The sequence below is a fragment of the Scyliorhinus torazame genome, chromosome 8 (genome assembly GCF_047496885.1).
Source record: "Scyliorhinus torazame isolate Kashiwa2021f chromosome 8, sScyTor2.1, whole genome shotgun sequence".
Taxonomy (NCBI): domain Eukaryota; kingdom Metazoa; phylum Chordata; class Chondrichthyes; order Carcharhiniformes; family Scyliorhinidae; genus Scyliorhinus; species Scyliorhinus torazame.
In genome coordinates, this window is record NC_092714.1 from 114,396,231 (window position 1) to 114,413,163 (window position 16,933).

Genomic DNA, 16,933 nt, shown 5'->3' on the forward strand with positions numbered 1-16,933 from the left:
TGGCCATGGCAGCTGAAGCCAGTGCTGGAGTGAGTAAAATCAGGCTTCTTCAAGAGATCAGAATTGGAGCAGCACAGAGATCTTAATGGCTTATTGGGCATGGGAACGCTAAATAGGAAGAGGCGCGTTTATGTGAGATATGAAGGCAAGGAATGGAATTTTATAACTCAGGCACTGTTGGGCAGAGTTGTAATATAAGTCACATGCACAGGGATGAACAGCACTTAGTGAGAGTGAAGATACAGGCAGCAGAGCTTTGGCTAACTCAAGTTTATGAAGTGTGCAAGATGGCAGGCCAGCCAGGACAGCACTAAAATGGTCAAGTTGAGAGGTAACACAAACATGAATGTAGGTTTCGGCAGCAGATGAGCTGAGGCAGCAGAAGTCAGGCAATATTAGGAGCATGGATACAACATTTGTGAGCACATCGCATGTGACAACAAGGTAGTGGGCAGTCTGGTTCAGCCTCAAGAAAGTTGTCATGGATGGGAATGGAGTCAATGTTTATGGAATAGACTTTGTGGCAGGGACAGGTGACAATATTTCAGTCTCCCCAATATTTATTGAAATTTCTGCTCAGAGTACTTGATGCTGGACAAGCAGTGTGACAAATCCAACAGTAGAGGGACTAAGAACTCATGGTGAGGAAGAGCTGAATGTGGTAAGCATGCCCCTGGAACCTGACATGTTTGATCATGATGCCACAAAGAGGGGGGGGTGAAAGAGAAATAGGATGGGGGGATGCAAGGATACATCCTTGGCAGTATTAAAAGGAGGAGAAGCCATTTAAGGTAATACTCTGTCTACAATTGGAACAAGCTGGAAGGTTAGGACAGGGAATTGCACGAGTTGATAGGTTGAAGGGAGGTATGAACAATGAAAGATTATCACTAGTGTAGACGTAGTAAATAATTTTATCTTTTTCAGTAGAGGACACTCCTCCTATGGTTGTGCATCATATTTACTCAGTTGTTTTAAATTTCAAGGACAGAGGACCGCAGGATTTGGAAGAGTAGATGAATACACATGCATCTACTCCTCCTTTTGTCTTTCTGAGGTAATCGCTGGTCTAGTGCATAGTTCTTGTGGATCTGGGAGCCGGATATAGCGTGATTTCATTCTTTGTCTCGCCTCAGACTGCCCACCTTTGCAGCAAAATGCAGGTTTTGCAAAGGGAATTTGCACAAGTCCCAGGAAAGAAAATATTTCCAAGAACTATGCAGAAATCACAGAATCGCTGCTCTGACTAGCACACATCACTGGCTACTTTATCAATTGTGAGTTGGGGTGTCCAGGTGTGTGGGGGAGGGGGTGTTGCATTTTCTAACTGCCTGTGATTTACATTAGCCTATGCATTTTGGTTCATTCTTGAAACAACATCAGGCCCGGAACACAGTGGAGTGGGTCTGTAGGAATCATGTTCGTTGAGACAACTTGGATCCCTGCTCAGAATGGTTGGTTCCATGGGCAAGACCAATTGATGAGCAGCAGCATGCCAACCTAACCACACTGTCATCAAATTCATTCAATATGAAGAGACAATATCTGCAAATCTTGTACTGGGTATGGCACATTCAGTATGTTAATTGACGCACTCTCGCATGGCAAATGGTAATGAAGTTTTGTTACCTAAATTTTGGAATAGAATCAGGATGCATTTAGTATAAAATACTATCAGTTAAGCAATGAGTTTTTTTAAATGTTTGCAATGGAATATGGAAATGTGATAAAATCTGCAGTAAAATGACTGCTTGACAAGATGCATGATCTAAGTGGAAAGCAATACCAAATTCTCATCTTTAAACAAGTCAAATCAGATCTTCTGATTCCCAATACCCAACCTTAGAATGGAGCAGCTTTTTAAAAAAAAACAGCTTCCCTTGAAGGAAAAAGAATCTAGAGATCAGCTGAGTTACTAACACTTTCCCCTGGATAGTGTCACACTGTTTCAATATTAAAAGCACTTTGAAATCAAACTTGCCCAGAGACAAGATTTTATTTCCAATGATATTAGTTCTGTTAATGTTGACAAGAGTATAAACAATGTGCATCTTGATAAATTGCTTTTCCTTTCATAGCTCTCGCCAGCAAATTCATTGAACAATTGGCTGCCTTCCTTAAAACAAAGAAAAGAATGTGTTAAATTTTCTAATCCAATGGTCTTCAGCAAGCTCCAAACACCTACCAAGTGGAAAATCCCATGTGGACTTTAATTAGCAGCTCTGTGTTTGGAGAGAGACAGATGAAGGTCTTAGCAGAGCTTCAACAGCCTAACTCTGGCACGACTTATACTCGGGCCTGTCAGGCACTTAGGCAGATAGTGTAGATGATAAATCAACACTGTGATTCTGGGGTTAAAGTATACTGAAGTGTGGACAATCACTTTCTTTGCATGCTAGGCATCAGCCTTGGTTCAGTGGGAACACTATTGACCTGTAGTTAGAAAGTCAAGGGTTCAAATTTCAATCCAGAGATTTAAGCACAATCTACGCTGGCACAGTATTCAGGGAGTGCTGGGGTATTGGATGTTCTGTGCTTCAGATGAGATGATAAACCCTGTCTGCACTTAAGATAGACATTAAAGATCCCGTCACTCAAAGAGATAAAGGAATGTCCTTTGGGTGTCCAGGGCAACAATGATTCCTCAACTAGATAATCTAATCATTTATTTCATTGTGCAAATTTAACAAATAAAGCACAGACTCCATCACATTTAATGGTCTCACCGATGTTAATGCAATTTGTCCTTTCAATATGTTGAACAGCTTAAAGGGAAGCCAGCTGTTGGGATTATGAGAGGAACACAGGCAAAGAATTGGCATGGGGACTGAAATAAATGGGCATCAGGAGATGAGCAACATCCTCAAAGATAAGAAAGCCACAGTTGTTCTGGGTGAGTGGTGGTGTCTGAGACTTTGGAGAAAGGAAATATATCCGAGACGGGAAGCTGAACATTAAACAACAATATTTTCTGCCTGGGGCGGCATGGTGGGGCAGTGATTAGCACTGCTGCCTACTGCACTGAGGACCTGGGTTCAACCTGGCCTCGGGTTGCTGTACGTGTGGAGTTTGCACATTCTCCCTGTGTTTGCGTGGGTTTCACCCCCACAACACAAAGATGTGCAAGTTAGGTGGATTGGCCACGCTAAATTGCCCCTTAATTGGAAAAAATAATTGGTTACTCTAAACTTATTTAAAAAAAAATATCTTCTGCTCAAAATAAAAGACATAGACGTGCTGAACACACTGCAAGTGGTAACTTTGAAATTAATTTTAATGCAACCAACTAATTGGCAAATGCTTCCTCGATTTAAACATTGGTGTTTAAAGTGACAGGGCCTGTTATATTCAATTAAGTCAGTTGGCAAAGGGTAGAACAAGAGCCAACTGCATATACTTGAACACAAATCGATATACAATCGGCAGGAAGACCGATTTCTGGGGACATGTTTCCACGCTCCCAAGAAATCTCCTGATGTTAATGTCCAAATGCTCCATCTCTGCAAAATGCATTTCCAAGTACAAGGATATTTTCTTTCTAGAATACAAATGAAATACACCTGATAACTTGTTCTGCCAAACTTCTGCACTTTCAAATCCTAATCCACTTCGTGTTTTTGCTTTCACCTACCATGGGCTGATGTTTAGGGTTGTTATTTTGGGAGGGCTTTTTCATTAGGCTGGTAAGCTTGATTATATGTAATTACATTTGTCAGCTCACTTATACTAAAAGGGTATGCTGGTGATGATATCATGCTATATCTGATCACAAACACTTTCATATCAAAACACAAATATTTCAAAACTATGATAAATTAAAATGTACAAAAATAGTGTGTTTTCAATGTGCATGAAGTTGGAACAATCCATTGTTTAAACTTGGCTGTGTGGCAGTAACGATTGACGAGAAACTAAATTTAGTGATCTTAGAGAGTTGTTCTTCCCGCTAGCAGTGACTGTACTTCACTAATGAAGATAATGGCCCAGGAGGCATGTGTTATTTATGAGATAACATTAGGACAAAACTATTTTACCTCACTGTTTAAAATCAAATCCCATGAGGTAACGGATAGCAGTGCAGATTAAATACTAGTCCTTCACTTTGAGGGCTGTAGTTTTCCCCCCCCATCAAGACCAATTCAAATCACTCTTTGGGCAGTAACAGCCTTGTGTGAATTAAGCTGCTATTTGGAAGAAGTAGGGCAGCATGGCGGTGCAGTGCTTAGCACTGCTGCCTCAGGGCGCCGAAGACCTTCTTCGATCCTGGTCCCGGGTCACTGCCTGGTGGAGTTTGCACATTCTCCCCGTGTCTGCATGGGTCTCACCCCCACAACCCAAAGCTGTGCAGTGGAGGTGGATTAGCCACAATAAATTGCCCCCTTAATTGGAAAAAAAAAAGAATTGGGTACTTTAAAATTTAAAAAATAAATTAAAAATACTATTTGGAAGAAGATTCTGATACAAACAGCCAGCAACTTGACGCCACGTAGCAATATAAGCCGAGATCAGGTAACATGGAGGAACTGGAATACCAAATGGTAAATGTTCCATTCCCAGCACCAGCAATGTAGGTGACTACAAAAATTCTCCCCACAAGTTCAGTACGAACAATGTTCAACCACAGAAGTGTTTGAATTAGCAAATGTTAAACACTACAAAAATAGTAAAGGACATAGCTATTAATTGATAGGATTTTGCTTTGATGCAATATGTGTCTAGGCTTGGAATATAGTCTCTTTTATTGTTATTCTCACCCCTTTCACCTTCTCGGTTCTTTTGAACACTTGGTTGAATTGCCAGCAACTTTCCTGTACTTTGCCCAACTATTGGCCCCCAGTTTCAAAGCCCAATGCGGTCAATGCTATCCCTAATCTTCACTCTCGATAATGGGAGGAGAGAAATAACTAAATAACCATCAGGAGCAGGAACCCTGGTCCCTAATTCAGGTACACAGTAATTGCTTGGCGATAAAAATCTGGCAGCTGCATGACACAAAGATAATGAAGTTGCTGACTAATCATGACAATCGCTTACCAATTAAATTTACAACAGACCCTAACATCAGGTAACAAAACACCTCAATGTTGGTGATCTTTCGGAAGCATAGGTCTAATTTACTCATACACTGTGCCGCAAAACATTATTTTTTTGGAAGAAGTCCACCTAATGCAGATTTGCATGAAGCAACAATTTCTGCTTCCATCATCTCCTTACGGAGGTGGTTCCATAGATTTACTACCATCCAGAAACACAGATGTCAACTGTAGGTGAGATCAGTAGCATTAAACCCTGCACCATCCCACTGCTCAATTCAGCTGGTCACAAAATCGTGCAAGACTCTTCCCCCTTCAGATGTCATCTGCAGTTGAATGCATGGTCAAATGGCCGACTGATCCCTTTCTAACATGGAGTACAACAGCAAGAGTCACTCAGCTTCCAATTTTCCTTCTCACTCAAAAAGCAACTCAACCCATAGAGAGAGATGCAAAGCTCCCGAGTCATTATTCATGAAACAATGTATTACTGTACTAACAAACCATCACATGGCTGTGCTTCAACAGCTTTTGGATTTAAAATTATTTCTGCTAAGTGTTTTCCATTAGGGTGACTCACTTAAATTCCTAACAGTACATCAAAAGAGAATTATATTTACTGATGGAACCAAGCCAGGATGAATTGTGGACTCAAAGGAGGCAATCAAATTCTGTCAAGGGAGACTGATAGGATTTGCACATGGGCTGATTAGAAGTAAACCAAGATCAATGTGATCATCAGCAAGGTAAAAATAAGAGGTAGATGCATTCCCTGAGAGGGAAAGAATGTGTGAATGGCCAAGCAGCAAGAGGCATGACAGAATTGACTAAATTATTTCTCATCTACAGAACTATACAAACGAGACAAGAAACATGACAAAGAAAACATGGCATCTTCTTCCATATTCATCGAATTCAACTCTGAAGAATTCACACTAAGACTGCTTATGTTTTTGTGAAACAATAATTGTATTATCTACAACTATAAAGGGAAATGTTCAGATCAGATTAAGTGCAGAGAACCATGACGAGGCTAATCCCACACAATGGGATGAGCAGTGAGGTAGACTTGGCTGTAATGGGACTATTCCATTTTTTTAAAAAAGTGGTTTGCAAGCAAGGTTTCTCCACACTGAACATGATGAAATATAGAAAATATGTAGAGGGTTAAACTAAACCAAAAACGATACTTTAAGATACATCAACACAGCAAACAAAGATGGCACAGATTCAAGTCTTGTACAGAAGCCAGGAATTGTTCGCTCACACAGAAGATGATTAGCATAAAAGGAATTAAAAGTTTGAACACATTGCCAGGTATGGTGCCACAGTCAAAATATCTGATTAAAATTAAGCAAATACTAGCTGTTACACTGGGGGAACAGAGGGAATAATATTCTGGAAAGATGAAATCAAGTGGATTGATGGTTGAAGTTATTCACACGAGCCATCTTCAGATATTGTGAAGCAATTGAGGGAGAGCAGTTTTCATACTGTGTTTCACTTAGAAACCACAGAACATTTAAGACTGGATCCAAATTAGTTGTGTTAATCAAATCTACAACAGATTTAGAAGGGATATCCCTTTTCTTACCTGTGCTCATTGTAGACTCCAGGACAATAGAATAAAGCTGTGAAAATGATTCGCCCTCTGCATATAGTGTCCAAAGTCATACTGATTCCATACATGGAGGTCAGGAGGAAAACAACGAGGGTCAGAATAAATGCACGGTGATTGGCTTCACCTACACAACTGTTAATCCTGGAAAGAGAACGAGATAAACAAATTAAAATGGTAGGAATCAAAAATCATTCAACCCAAGAATAGTTTCTTGGAAAATTAAATTTGAATTAAGTGACACTTGTGACGAAACGGAGGGTGATTAGCTGAAATTAGTGAAAAATCACAAACCAAAAATCCCATCCAGATCATTTCCCTAAATTCTAATATTCCAGCACTCCATACGTACTGCACAAAAGCCTAATAATTTACGATATTACATTAAAAACAGAAGATATAGATAAGTTGCAGCAGTAACCTGAAACTGTGAAGTACAATACTTTCATTCACTTCACTTTTTGACCTCAATCACACTTGCATAAAATGTTTCTTAGCCAAGAGATAATACCCAACAGCCTCAAAAAGATTACACTTTCTGAAGATAGAATCAGGACGTTGATCATTTTTCACATTCTGCAAACTTTCAACTGGCAACTTAACTAAGAATTGATTATTTATAGCACACGGTGCTCAACAGTATGGAAAACATACAGCTGCGTGAATTTAACCCAAGGTGATGCGTGAGAAGCCACAATTTCAAATCATAAGAAGGGAAGGTCTGACTTTAGGGCTTCAGCAGGTAACAAGAACCTTAACAATTATAGCAAACTGAATTGGTTTGTAGTTTGAAATAATTAAACAAGATTAGGTTCTTTAAATAGAAAGAATACAAAGCAGAAAATAGGTGGGGTGGAATGGGGTGGATTCAGTGGTTAGCACAGTTTCTTCACAGCTCCAGGGTCCTAGGTTCAATTCCCAGCTTGGGTCACTGTCTGTGCGGATTCTGCACGTTCTCCCAGTCTCTGCATGGGTTTCCTCCAGGTGTTCCAGTTTCCTTCCACTGTCCAAAGATGTGCAGGTTAGGTCGATTGGCCATGCTGTTGCTAACTTTTGCCTTAGTTTAATTTCTCTGTTTTATTACCTTTGCTCGAGTCGCCAGGTACCGCCACGTGGTTTAAGTCCGAGTAATGATCAATAATCCAATACACCGCTTAATAAGATTTAAATCAAAGCACATTTATTATACACAGTAATCACTACTCATGTACAAATTCTACGTCTAAGCTACTTCTACGACTAACAGGCCAATACTTAACTTGGAACTGGCCCACCAGGTCAGGGAAACAAATGGCCTTTCGTTCGGGTTCTGAGCCTGCGGGATTCGAAGTTGGTACAGATTGGTAGCTAGGAGCGCCTATCTCGTAGTGAGCGTTGAAGTAAGACTTACTGGATATCAGCGGCAGCTGGACCGGTCACTGTCAAGGGTTGGTTCGCGTTGCTGAGTGACCCGGTCAAGAAGAACGATTTGAACTTGGGGCTTAATTCTTATAGTCCCCAGCAGCTTTCCCGCCTTTCGGGGCGGACCCTGTACCTGGTTCCAAGTGATTGGATTTTGTCCCAATCGCTTGGTTCGATTTTCTCCAATGCTGGAGCGGTTCCCTGATCGATCGGCGGTCCTGAGGTGGTCGTTCACCTCCCATTGTGTAGGCTTCTGCTGGCGCCAAAGAGTCTGGTTTTGCTTTATGTATCTAAATGTTGCTCATTGTTCCCGGGGATTGCTCATTAATATGCAGATGGCTGGTGTTTTGTTATGCTGATGGTTGCTGGTATCGATCTTGTCTGGCCTTTCCAGAAGTAAATACACACTCAACCTGCAGCTGCTCGTGTGTCCTGTTGGCTGACTTTCCCATCAGCCTTTGCCGTTCGCCATTTTAAATCGGGAGTTAGCCATTTTAAATCAGGAGTTAGCCATTTTAAATCAGGAGTTAGCCATTTTAACTGGCTACATACCCTCCTTGTGATCCTAACGCGAAGCGTGAAGGATCACATAACTATGTTGCTTTCCATTCCCTGACCTGGGGGGGCACTTCCTTCATGGCCTCTGCACTGACCATAGCTACGCAAAATTTTTTTTACTAACAATTCTAAGGGCGCTATGTCAAACAGGGACATGCCTTACAAAACAATAAACTGGGAACCTCTAACTATTCTTAATACACTGCACACACTTAAACATTTCATCATCCAAACTTCCTCAACCATACAAACAAAATCATAGCATTTTATACATCAGTCTTCCTGGCTTGGCAGTCAAGCTCAGGATCGTACAATTTACTCATGAACAGTTCTTTACATTTCTTTATTTACAATAAATGCAAGTGAATGCACTTAATTATAGATCGCGGGGGTCGGGGGTCTGGTCGTATCCGAACATAGGGGATCTGATCCTGTATACCGGGGTTCGAGCGCGGTAGGCTCTCCTTCTCCGTAGATGCATAGTCTGCACTAAGCAGCAGAGTATCGCTAATACCAGTAATGTTTCTATTACATAGGACAGAGAGTACCAGGTTATAAACCTGGCACACCAAGATGATGTGGTGTCGTTGGTGACTGGGATCTGGGTACTGCGGGGAAGTGAATCATTAACGGCTGGGGGGCTTGAAGTCATGGGGTTCGCGTTCACGCGCAACCAAAAGTCCATAAACATGATGCTGATCCATATATATGAAGTCGTCATGGCTCTTCTCTTTCCTTTTCTTTCTTCTCTTCTCTGGTCCTGGAGCTTCTGGAGCTCTGTGGAAACAAGCATAGTGTCTGTAACTATCTTTGTGTAATATCTCGTACGATAGTGTGGCTTTCCTGTAGTGCCAATTACTCCCTTTATAATTGGTCACAATGTGTGACTCCCTCATTTTTTTTCCAAAAATCGAATTTTAGGACAAGACACACTTCCCAATAATGAACCAGTGCGAGCCGTCTCGCAGACTGTGCAATTTACCATCCAAATGTTTCTGGATGTAAATAGCATGTGGTTGGCAACCTAAAGGTTACCTAAACAAAACAAAACTTTTTGAACTGAAAGTGCCAAAATGAGGTGCGTATGGGCCGCGACGGGTAAGAGTTGGATGGAGCCCCCGGGTAGGACGGCTACCAATGCCATGTCGCTCCTACCCGAGCGTAGTTGACCAGAGGGGGGGTTCCCATGCAGGGCGGGTCCCAATCCGTTTCTCCACTGCCTGAGCAACCAACGAGAATGGGCAAGAAATGTAGTCATCGTCGTGGGGCTGCCGTAGTGGTTCTACCTTCGAACCAGAAGGGCAGTTACGAACGGGCGTCTGGTTCCTTAACCAGTCTCTGCAGACAAGCTCTCAAAGGTTTCTGCTGAACTAGTGTCTGGCAATGGTGAGTCTCTGTAGGCAAGTCCTCAGAGGTTTCAGCCGAATAGGCGTGGGGCAGTGAGAAAAAATTCTCCTGTCGGACATACAACATTTAACAAACGTACAAACAACATAAAACATTCTGCAGGTTCCATCAGAAAGGACAACACTTCTCCCAAGCGGTTCCTTTTAAAACATCATCTGGACACCTCAGTTCTCGGTTGCGAACAGGGTCGCAAAGGGGTTCTCGGTTTGGGAGTCAGACCCAAGGTCGTCCTCTTCTCCCGGGTGCCAAACTCCTGAGTGTACCAGGGCTGAAAGGGCTGCATGGTGTGAGTTGGGGTTGCTCGCGTCATTGCGGACGAGTCTGAATGAGTTATCTCGGTGCCAGTAATTGGTGTCTAGCTGTGTGGGGACAAAATCGGGGTCGTCAGTGTGGTTCAGTGGTCGGTGGTGGGGTTTGATCAGGAAAGTGATCATGAAGGGATCACTTGGATCGTAGTCGGAGTCGCTGGGTGTGGTGCCTGTTGCATGGGTCGAGTAGGGAGGCGTGCTGTGGCTATCGTCCGAGTCACAGTCGCTATCTCTGCTGCTGCAGTCTGTGAGCGTTTCGGGGCGGAGTGTATATTTTGGGGGTGGAGTCGAGGTCGAGTCCGTGGCTGGACTGGACGTGTTGGGGGATGGTAGAGTTACGTTGGCTGTGGGCGGGGCGTGGTGTGCGTGGTTCGACTGTGCTCCATATGCCTTCAGCTGGTTTATATGAAACCACGCAGTCTTACCGTTGGGGTACTTTATCTTATAAACGGAAGCGCTTACTTTGTCCGCAATGGAATACGGACCCGAGTATTTTGGTGACAGGAATGTGCTGGGGTTATATACAGAGAGCATCACTTGCTGTCCTATACTGTACTCAGTCGCATGCACTGTCTTGTCGAAACAAGCCTTGCTCTGTTTCTTTCTGGTGCCCAATTTTACTGCGGCTGCCAGCTGAGCCGGTTTAACATTTTCCACTAATTGTTCTACTGCTTTCTCGTGTGTGAGGGCTGTCACTTCGGGGCTGGTCAAGTCCAAACCTAATAAAACTTCTGTGCCTTTCATGGCACGTCCGTTCATGAGAGTGTGTGGGGTGTAACCTGTGGAAGTAGAAATTGTGTTATGCAAAAACATCAGCGCAAAAGGGAGGACTAAGTCCCAAGTGGTGTTGTTCTGCTGGACCATTTTTCTGAGGGTGGATTTTAGGGTCCGATTCATGCGCTCCACGATACCACTCGACTGTGGGTGGTATGTTATGTTGAATTTTTGGGTGATGCCAAATATCATGAGGACGTTCTGCATGACACGTCCCGTAAAACGGGAGCCTTGGTCGGATTCAATGCTGCGGGGGAGTCCCCATCTTGTAAAGATGTGGTGGGTCAAAATCTTGGCTGTGGTTTTTGCAGTGTTTGTGCGGGCTGGGAATTATTCCACCCATTTCGTAAATGTGTCAATTACCACAAGTACATATTTATAGCCATTCCTACAAGGGGGCAATGGTCCTATAAAATCATTCTGGAGGTTAGTCCAGGGGCCATTAACGGGTCGGGTGTGGCTGAGTTGAGCCTTTTTGGCATATCTGTCCGGATTATTCTGGGCACAGATAAGACAATTTTGATGTAATGGTTTACATCCTCCTTTAAATTCGGCCACCAACAAAGCTGCTTGAGATGGGCTGTAGTGGGATGATTCCCTGATGTCGATGACCGTCATGGAACAAACAAATTAGTTGATTCCTGTCGTGTTCAGGAACCAGATAAAGGGTGTCTTTTAACACCACACCGTCATGTGTAGTCAGTGCATTTCTAAACCTCTCATAGGGTGCTGGATATTTCCCTTTTACAATCTCCCTGAGATTGCTGTCCTGCTTCTGGGCCTCCACTAGATCCTTGATCTTTATATGTGAGACCTGAACTGCACTCACTGGTGCGCCTTCGGGGGGTGTCCAGCAATATCCATGCCTGGAACCTGCTTTAGCCAGTGCGTCGGCTTTCACATTTCCAGGGGGGTGGAGGAACGATGGTGACTGCGGACTTTGATTATCCCATAAGTTCTGTTCTGGGCTCTCTGTAAAATATGACGGAGCAATGGGGCTGAGGGGAGGGGTTTTCCGTCTGCGGAAACAAATCCTCTTGCTTTCCACAGGGGCAGTAATTCTGTAAGGCTGTTGCAGACATGGAGGCTGTCTGAGTATATGTCTGCTGGGCTGGGGAAGGAATCTGCGTGCTCAATTATATATGCGATGGTCGCAAGCTCTGCTGCCTGCGCGCCTTAGTGTCCGGGTAGTTTTAACGATATTTCCTCAAGGGCGCGTCCCTGCACGTGCTCGACATATATACCGCAACCTGTTATGCGCTTCCCATCCAAGACTGTGGAAGATCCATCCACATAGATCTTTATGGGCTCACACGTGTCCGTGTGCTGGGGGCTCTGGTTTGAACTACCTATCTTTCTGGGGGGGTGTTTTAGCGATAAAGGGGCCTGTCTTGTGGTGTGGAGAGATAATCTCACATTCATGGGGGGTTCCGGGGTACTGTAAGTTGTCGGCTAAGTAGGTGTGCGTCTTTGTCCTTTTCACAGTGATGTCCCGTCCCTGCAAGAGAAGGGTCCATCGCGCTGCTCGAATCTGACTAACTGTACCGTCCTGGAGTCATCCGTCCAGTAAAAGTTGGCTGGGGGTGTGTTCGGTGAGAATTGTGATGGGGTTCAGTCTGGTAATGTACTAAAAATACTGGACTGCCCAGAATACTGCGAGCAGGTGCCTCTCACAGGCTGAAAATCCCTGCTCCACAGCATCTAAAAGTCTGGAGGCGTAAGCTACGGGCCTTAACTGGTCGTGCCGTTCCTGGAGGAGCACGGCTGAAAGGGTGCGGTCTGTGGTCGCTACCTCTACGGCGTAAGGGGAAAGCGGGTCTGGAACTTGTAGTGCGGGGGCTGCTATGAGTGCCTGTTTTAAAGAGTCCACAGCATACGGATGCTGTGGACTCTTTAAAACAGGCACTCATAGCCATTCCCAGGGGGCTCCCTTCTTTAGGAGGTCTGAGAGGGGTGCTGCCTTGCTGGCGAAACCGTCAATGTGGTTTCGGCAGTAGCCAACCAGTCCTAAAAACGGCAATTTAGCAATCGAGTCAATCCTTTTATGCTCGATCTCGCGTTTACCGTGTGTGATAATTGTTCCCAAATATATCACCTTTTCTTCCAAAATCTGGGCCTTTTTGGGGTTGACTTTACAACCGATTGAGTGTAAGAGTTCCAGGAGTTCGGACAGAAGCTCAATGTGCTCTGCCTTGGTGTCTATCTGCAGTAGTAGGTCGTCTACATACTGAACGAGACATTCAGGGCGAGAGAATTTGGCTAAGCCAAGCTGTCGGCGGAAAATGGAGGGGGAGTTGTGGAAGCCTTGTGGCAGGCATGTCCACGTATACTGCTGTGCTTTAAAGGTGAAGGCAAATTTGTACTGGCACGCCTTTGCCAATGGAATGGACCAGAATCCATTACTGACGTCCAAAACTGTAAAGAATCGGGAATTGAGTCCCTGCTTGAGCATGGTCTCGGGACTTGTTGCTACGGTGGGGGCTGCTGCGGGGGTGACTTTGTTGAGTTCCCCGTAATCGATGGTCAGTCGCCATGACTTTCTCACTGGCCAAATCGGGGCATTATTAGTGGAGGCTACTGATCTAAGTACGCCCTGCTCTAATAAGCTTTCTATTACCTTGGGAGATTTCTCCCTCTGCCTCTTGGGGAAATCCATATTGTTTTTGGGGTCTAGGGTCAGGTCCTGTTACTTGTACGGAGCCAGTCATCCGTCCACAGTCGTGCTTGTGGGTCGCGAATGCTGCCCTGTTCTTTTGCAGAACTGCCCTAACCTGCTTGTCCGTATAAGCGTGGTCGGGTTGAACCAAAATTTGCCTAATGCACTAATTTTGTTCATGTACTCTCCTATGTTGAGCGTTGCAGGGGCTCTTGCGGATTTTGCCATCTTCCAGACACACTGGTTGACTGGATCGAATGAAAGGTGGTGGGAGTTCATGAAATCGATTCCCAGAATGTGTTCTGCTGTGTGGGGCAGGTCAACTAAAACCACGGGGTGCTTGGTGGTGATGTTGCCGATTTGAATGGGTACAGGGGCTGTGATATGTCCCTGCTGCAATGGCCTGTAAAGCCGCTGAGGGTGATAGTGGCTGTAGTGGGCCACGTGTCTTTTTGAAACAGGGAAATTCAATGGGCTGTTCCCAAATTTTTGCTGCAACTACCGGTCATCCGAACCTATCCCAAAGGGTGTCGCAGACCCAACTGGGGGAGCCCGTACACAGTCAGTCCGTTCCGGTCAAGTCCGTCTGATCTGAACGGGCGCTAACGCTATGAATGGGCTCTGTCTTTTTCTTACTCAGAGTTCCCGTCTGCTGGGCTCTCTGTGGCTTTTTAGGGGCATTGCACTCTCTGGCGAAGTGTCCCAACTGTTCGCAGTTGTAACACGCCTGTGACTTGGGTGGGGGGCTGTTCTTTCCCTCATTCACCCATGCAGGGTCGTGGTGTGTTGTCTTTACTGCCTGCATATATCTGCGCCGGCCTGCTTTTCCTCAGTATTCTTAACAGAGGGTTTACTTTGAACAGATTGCTCCCAAGCGCGGGACAATCTTTTCACTACCCACTTCTCGTTATGGGCCTCCTCTGAGGGATCATAACCCGCGCAGGCTTTCTGTCCTGTTTCTGTGGCTTGGGAGATAAGGGTGCGGGTCCATTTGGCCATGTTGTCTGGGGACAAATGGGCACGGTCTAAGTTTCCAAAGACTGCTGCAAAGTGAATCCACAGGCATCCAGCAAACGCTGTGGGGTGCTCGGATTTCTTTTGCCTACATTTGTTGAGGCCATCTACGGGTTCAACCCGGTTATACCCGATCGCATCCAGGATCGCGGTATGCATTTCTGCAAGGGTGCCTCCTCCTACGTTCTGTGGGTCGGGAAGGGCTGCTACTACTGACGGGTCTAAACTTAAAACGGTGAGCTTTACATGCTCTCGCTCATCCAGGCCGTACACGGTCGCCCGATGCTTAACTGTGGCAAAGAAATGGTGGGGGTCTGAGGTGGGAGGAACGGTGTGATCTTATCGCACGCGTCCCGTAATTGGGTCACTGTTAAGGGGGTGGAAAATAGAAATTCCGCATCGTCCGATGTGGCTGTGCGGTGGGTGGTTACTGGGTTCATTGGAGCTTGAACTATCTGTGTGTGGGGGGTTGGAGCGCTTTTCTCTTTTGTGGCTTTGCCTGCGCACATGTTCCCTGAACATATCTCTGCGCTGTTTCATTCAACTCTTCCCAATCATGGCCGTCTTCTGATCTAATCTTTCTCCAACGGTTTCCTGAAAACCTTTTTGAACAGAAAGCAGTGATTGCAGCTCTGCAATCTGCTTCCGGCACTTTGCGTGGTCTAATGTGCTTTGTCTTTGTTCTGTGGTGGCAGCATGGAGTGCTCTTAATGCTGCCTTGAGGTTACTACACTGTTTCTGTAATGCCTCTACCTGTTTTTCCGTTTCTTCTCCTACCAGGACTGCACGTTGCGTGTCCTGATAGGCCTTTTCGTATTGAGACTGGAAGCTGCTTAAGTGCGCCAGACAAGACTGGTGAGCCCTTTTGGCGTCATCCACCTCTCCATCTTTTGCTGCCAATTTCCTTCTCAAGTCTAAATTCTCCTTTTCTACCTCACTTACATCGACCTTACTCATTCGATGTATGCCCTCTACTTCTTTCCGGAGCGTCCCAACGACCTCCTCTGTGCCTCGCAATTGTGCCAAGCAGGACATGATTGCCATCAGCTTGCGAGCTTTCCCCAAGCTCTTTTTGTGGATTTCGCTCAGGTTCTCCCACCAAGTATGCCCTATATTTCCGGGACCTGATTCTTCGTTATCACAGAATTCATTCCTAAGGGGCCATCCTTTCCCTTTGAGATATTTCCTGATCTCTTCCTCCCAAATGGGACATTGTCCCACTCTGCTGCTACTGGTCGCTGCGGCCGCAAATTCCTCGGGGTTCATTAGGCGCTGCATTGCCATCTTTCCTAGACGAATGCTTCTTTTGAATTTGGAACAGGGGAGTTAAGGCGGTGCTGTAAATACGGGTACGGCTTTCGCTACTTTCCGATATACAAACTTCCGACAGTTTTGACGCAACAAAAAATCGATCAGTTTTAACTTATCGCCCTGTTAGTTACGCATGCATACACACGCTTCCGAATTATGAGTATTGATCAGAACTGCTTGAACGCTTGTGGTTTTCTGTTTCCAATTGGATCTCTAATTCAAATTCTGGGTTCACCCGGAGTGGTTTTCCACTTCTAGATCGGGTCCCGGCGGAGCCGCCAAATAGTGTTGCTAACTTTTGCCTTAGTTTAATTTCTCTGTTTTATCACCTTTGCTCGAGTCGCCAGGTATCTTTATGATACCGACACGTGGTTCAAGTCCGAGTAATGCTCAATAATCCAATACACCGCTTAGTAAGATTTAAATCAAAGCACATTTATTATACACAGTAATCACTACTCATGTACAAATTCTACGTCTAAGCTACTTCTACGACTAACAGGCCAATACTTAACTTGGAACTGGCCCACCAGGTCAGGGAAACAAATGGCCTTTCGTTCGGGTTCTGAGCCTGCGGGATTCGAAGTTGGTAGAGATTGGTAGCTAGGAGCGCCTATCTCGTAGCGAACGTTGAAGTAAGACTTACTGGATATCAGCGGCGGCTGGACCGGTCACTGTCAAGGGTTGGTTCGCGGTGATGAGTGACCCGGTCAAGAAGAACAATTTGAACTTGGGGCTTAATTCTTATAGTCCCCAGGGGCCTTCCCGCCTTTCGGGGCGGACCCTGTACCTGGTTCCAAGTGGTTGGACTTTGTCCCAATCACTTGGTTTGATTTTCTCCAATGCCGGAGCG

The 16,933-nt window shown here is 45.0% G+C and overlaps 1 protein-coding gene across 1 annotated transcript in view; it reads right to left on the bottom strand.

Annotated features, from left to right (window-relative positions):
* The window catches only part of zdhhc23b (zDHHC palmitoyltransferase 23b), a 58,683-nt gene that overhangs the window by 5,780 nt on the left and 35,970 nt on the right, over positions 1-16,933 (bottom strand). The window contains exon 4 of the mRNA XM_072514055.1: positions 6,628-6,795. Coding sequence (XP_072370156.1) covers positions 6,628-6,795 — 168 coding nt within the window. The remainder of the gene's footprint in view (positions 1-6,627; positions 6,796-16,933) is intronic.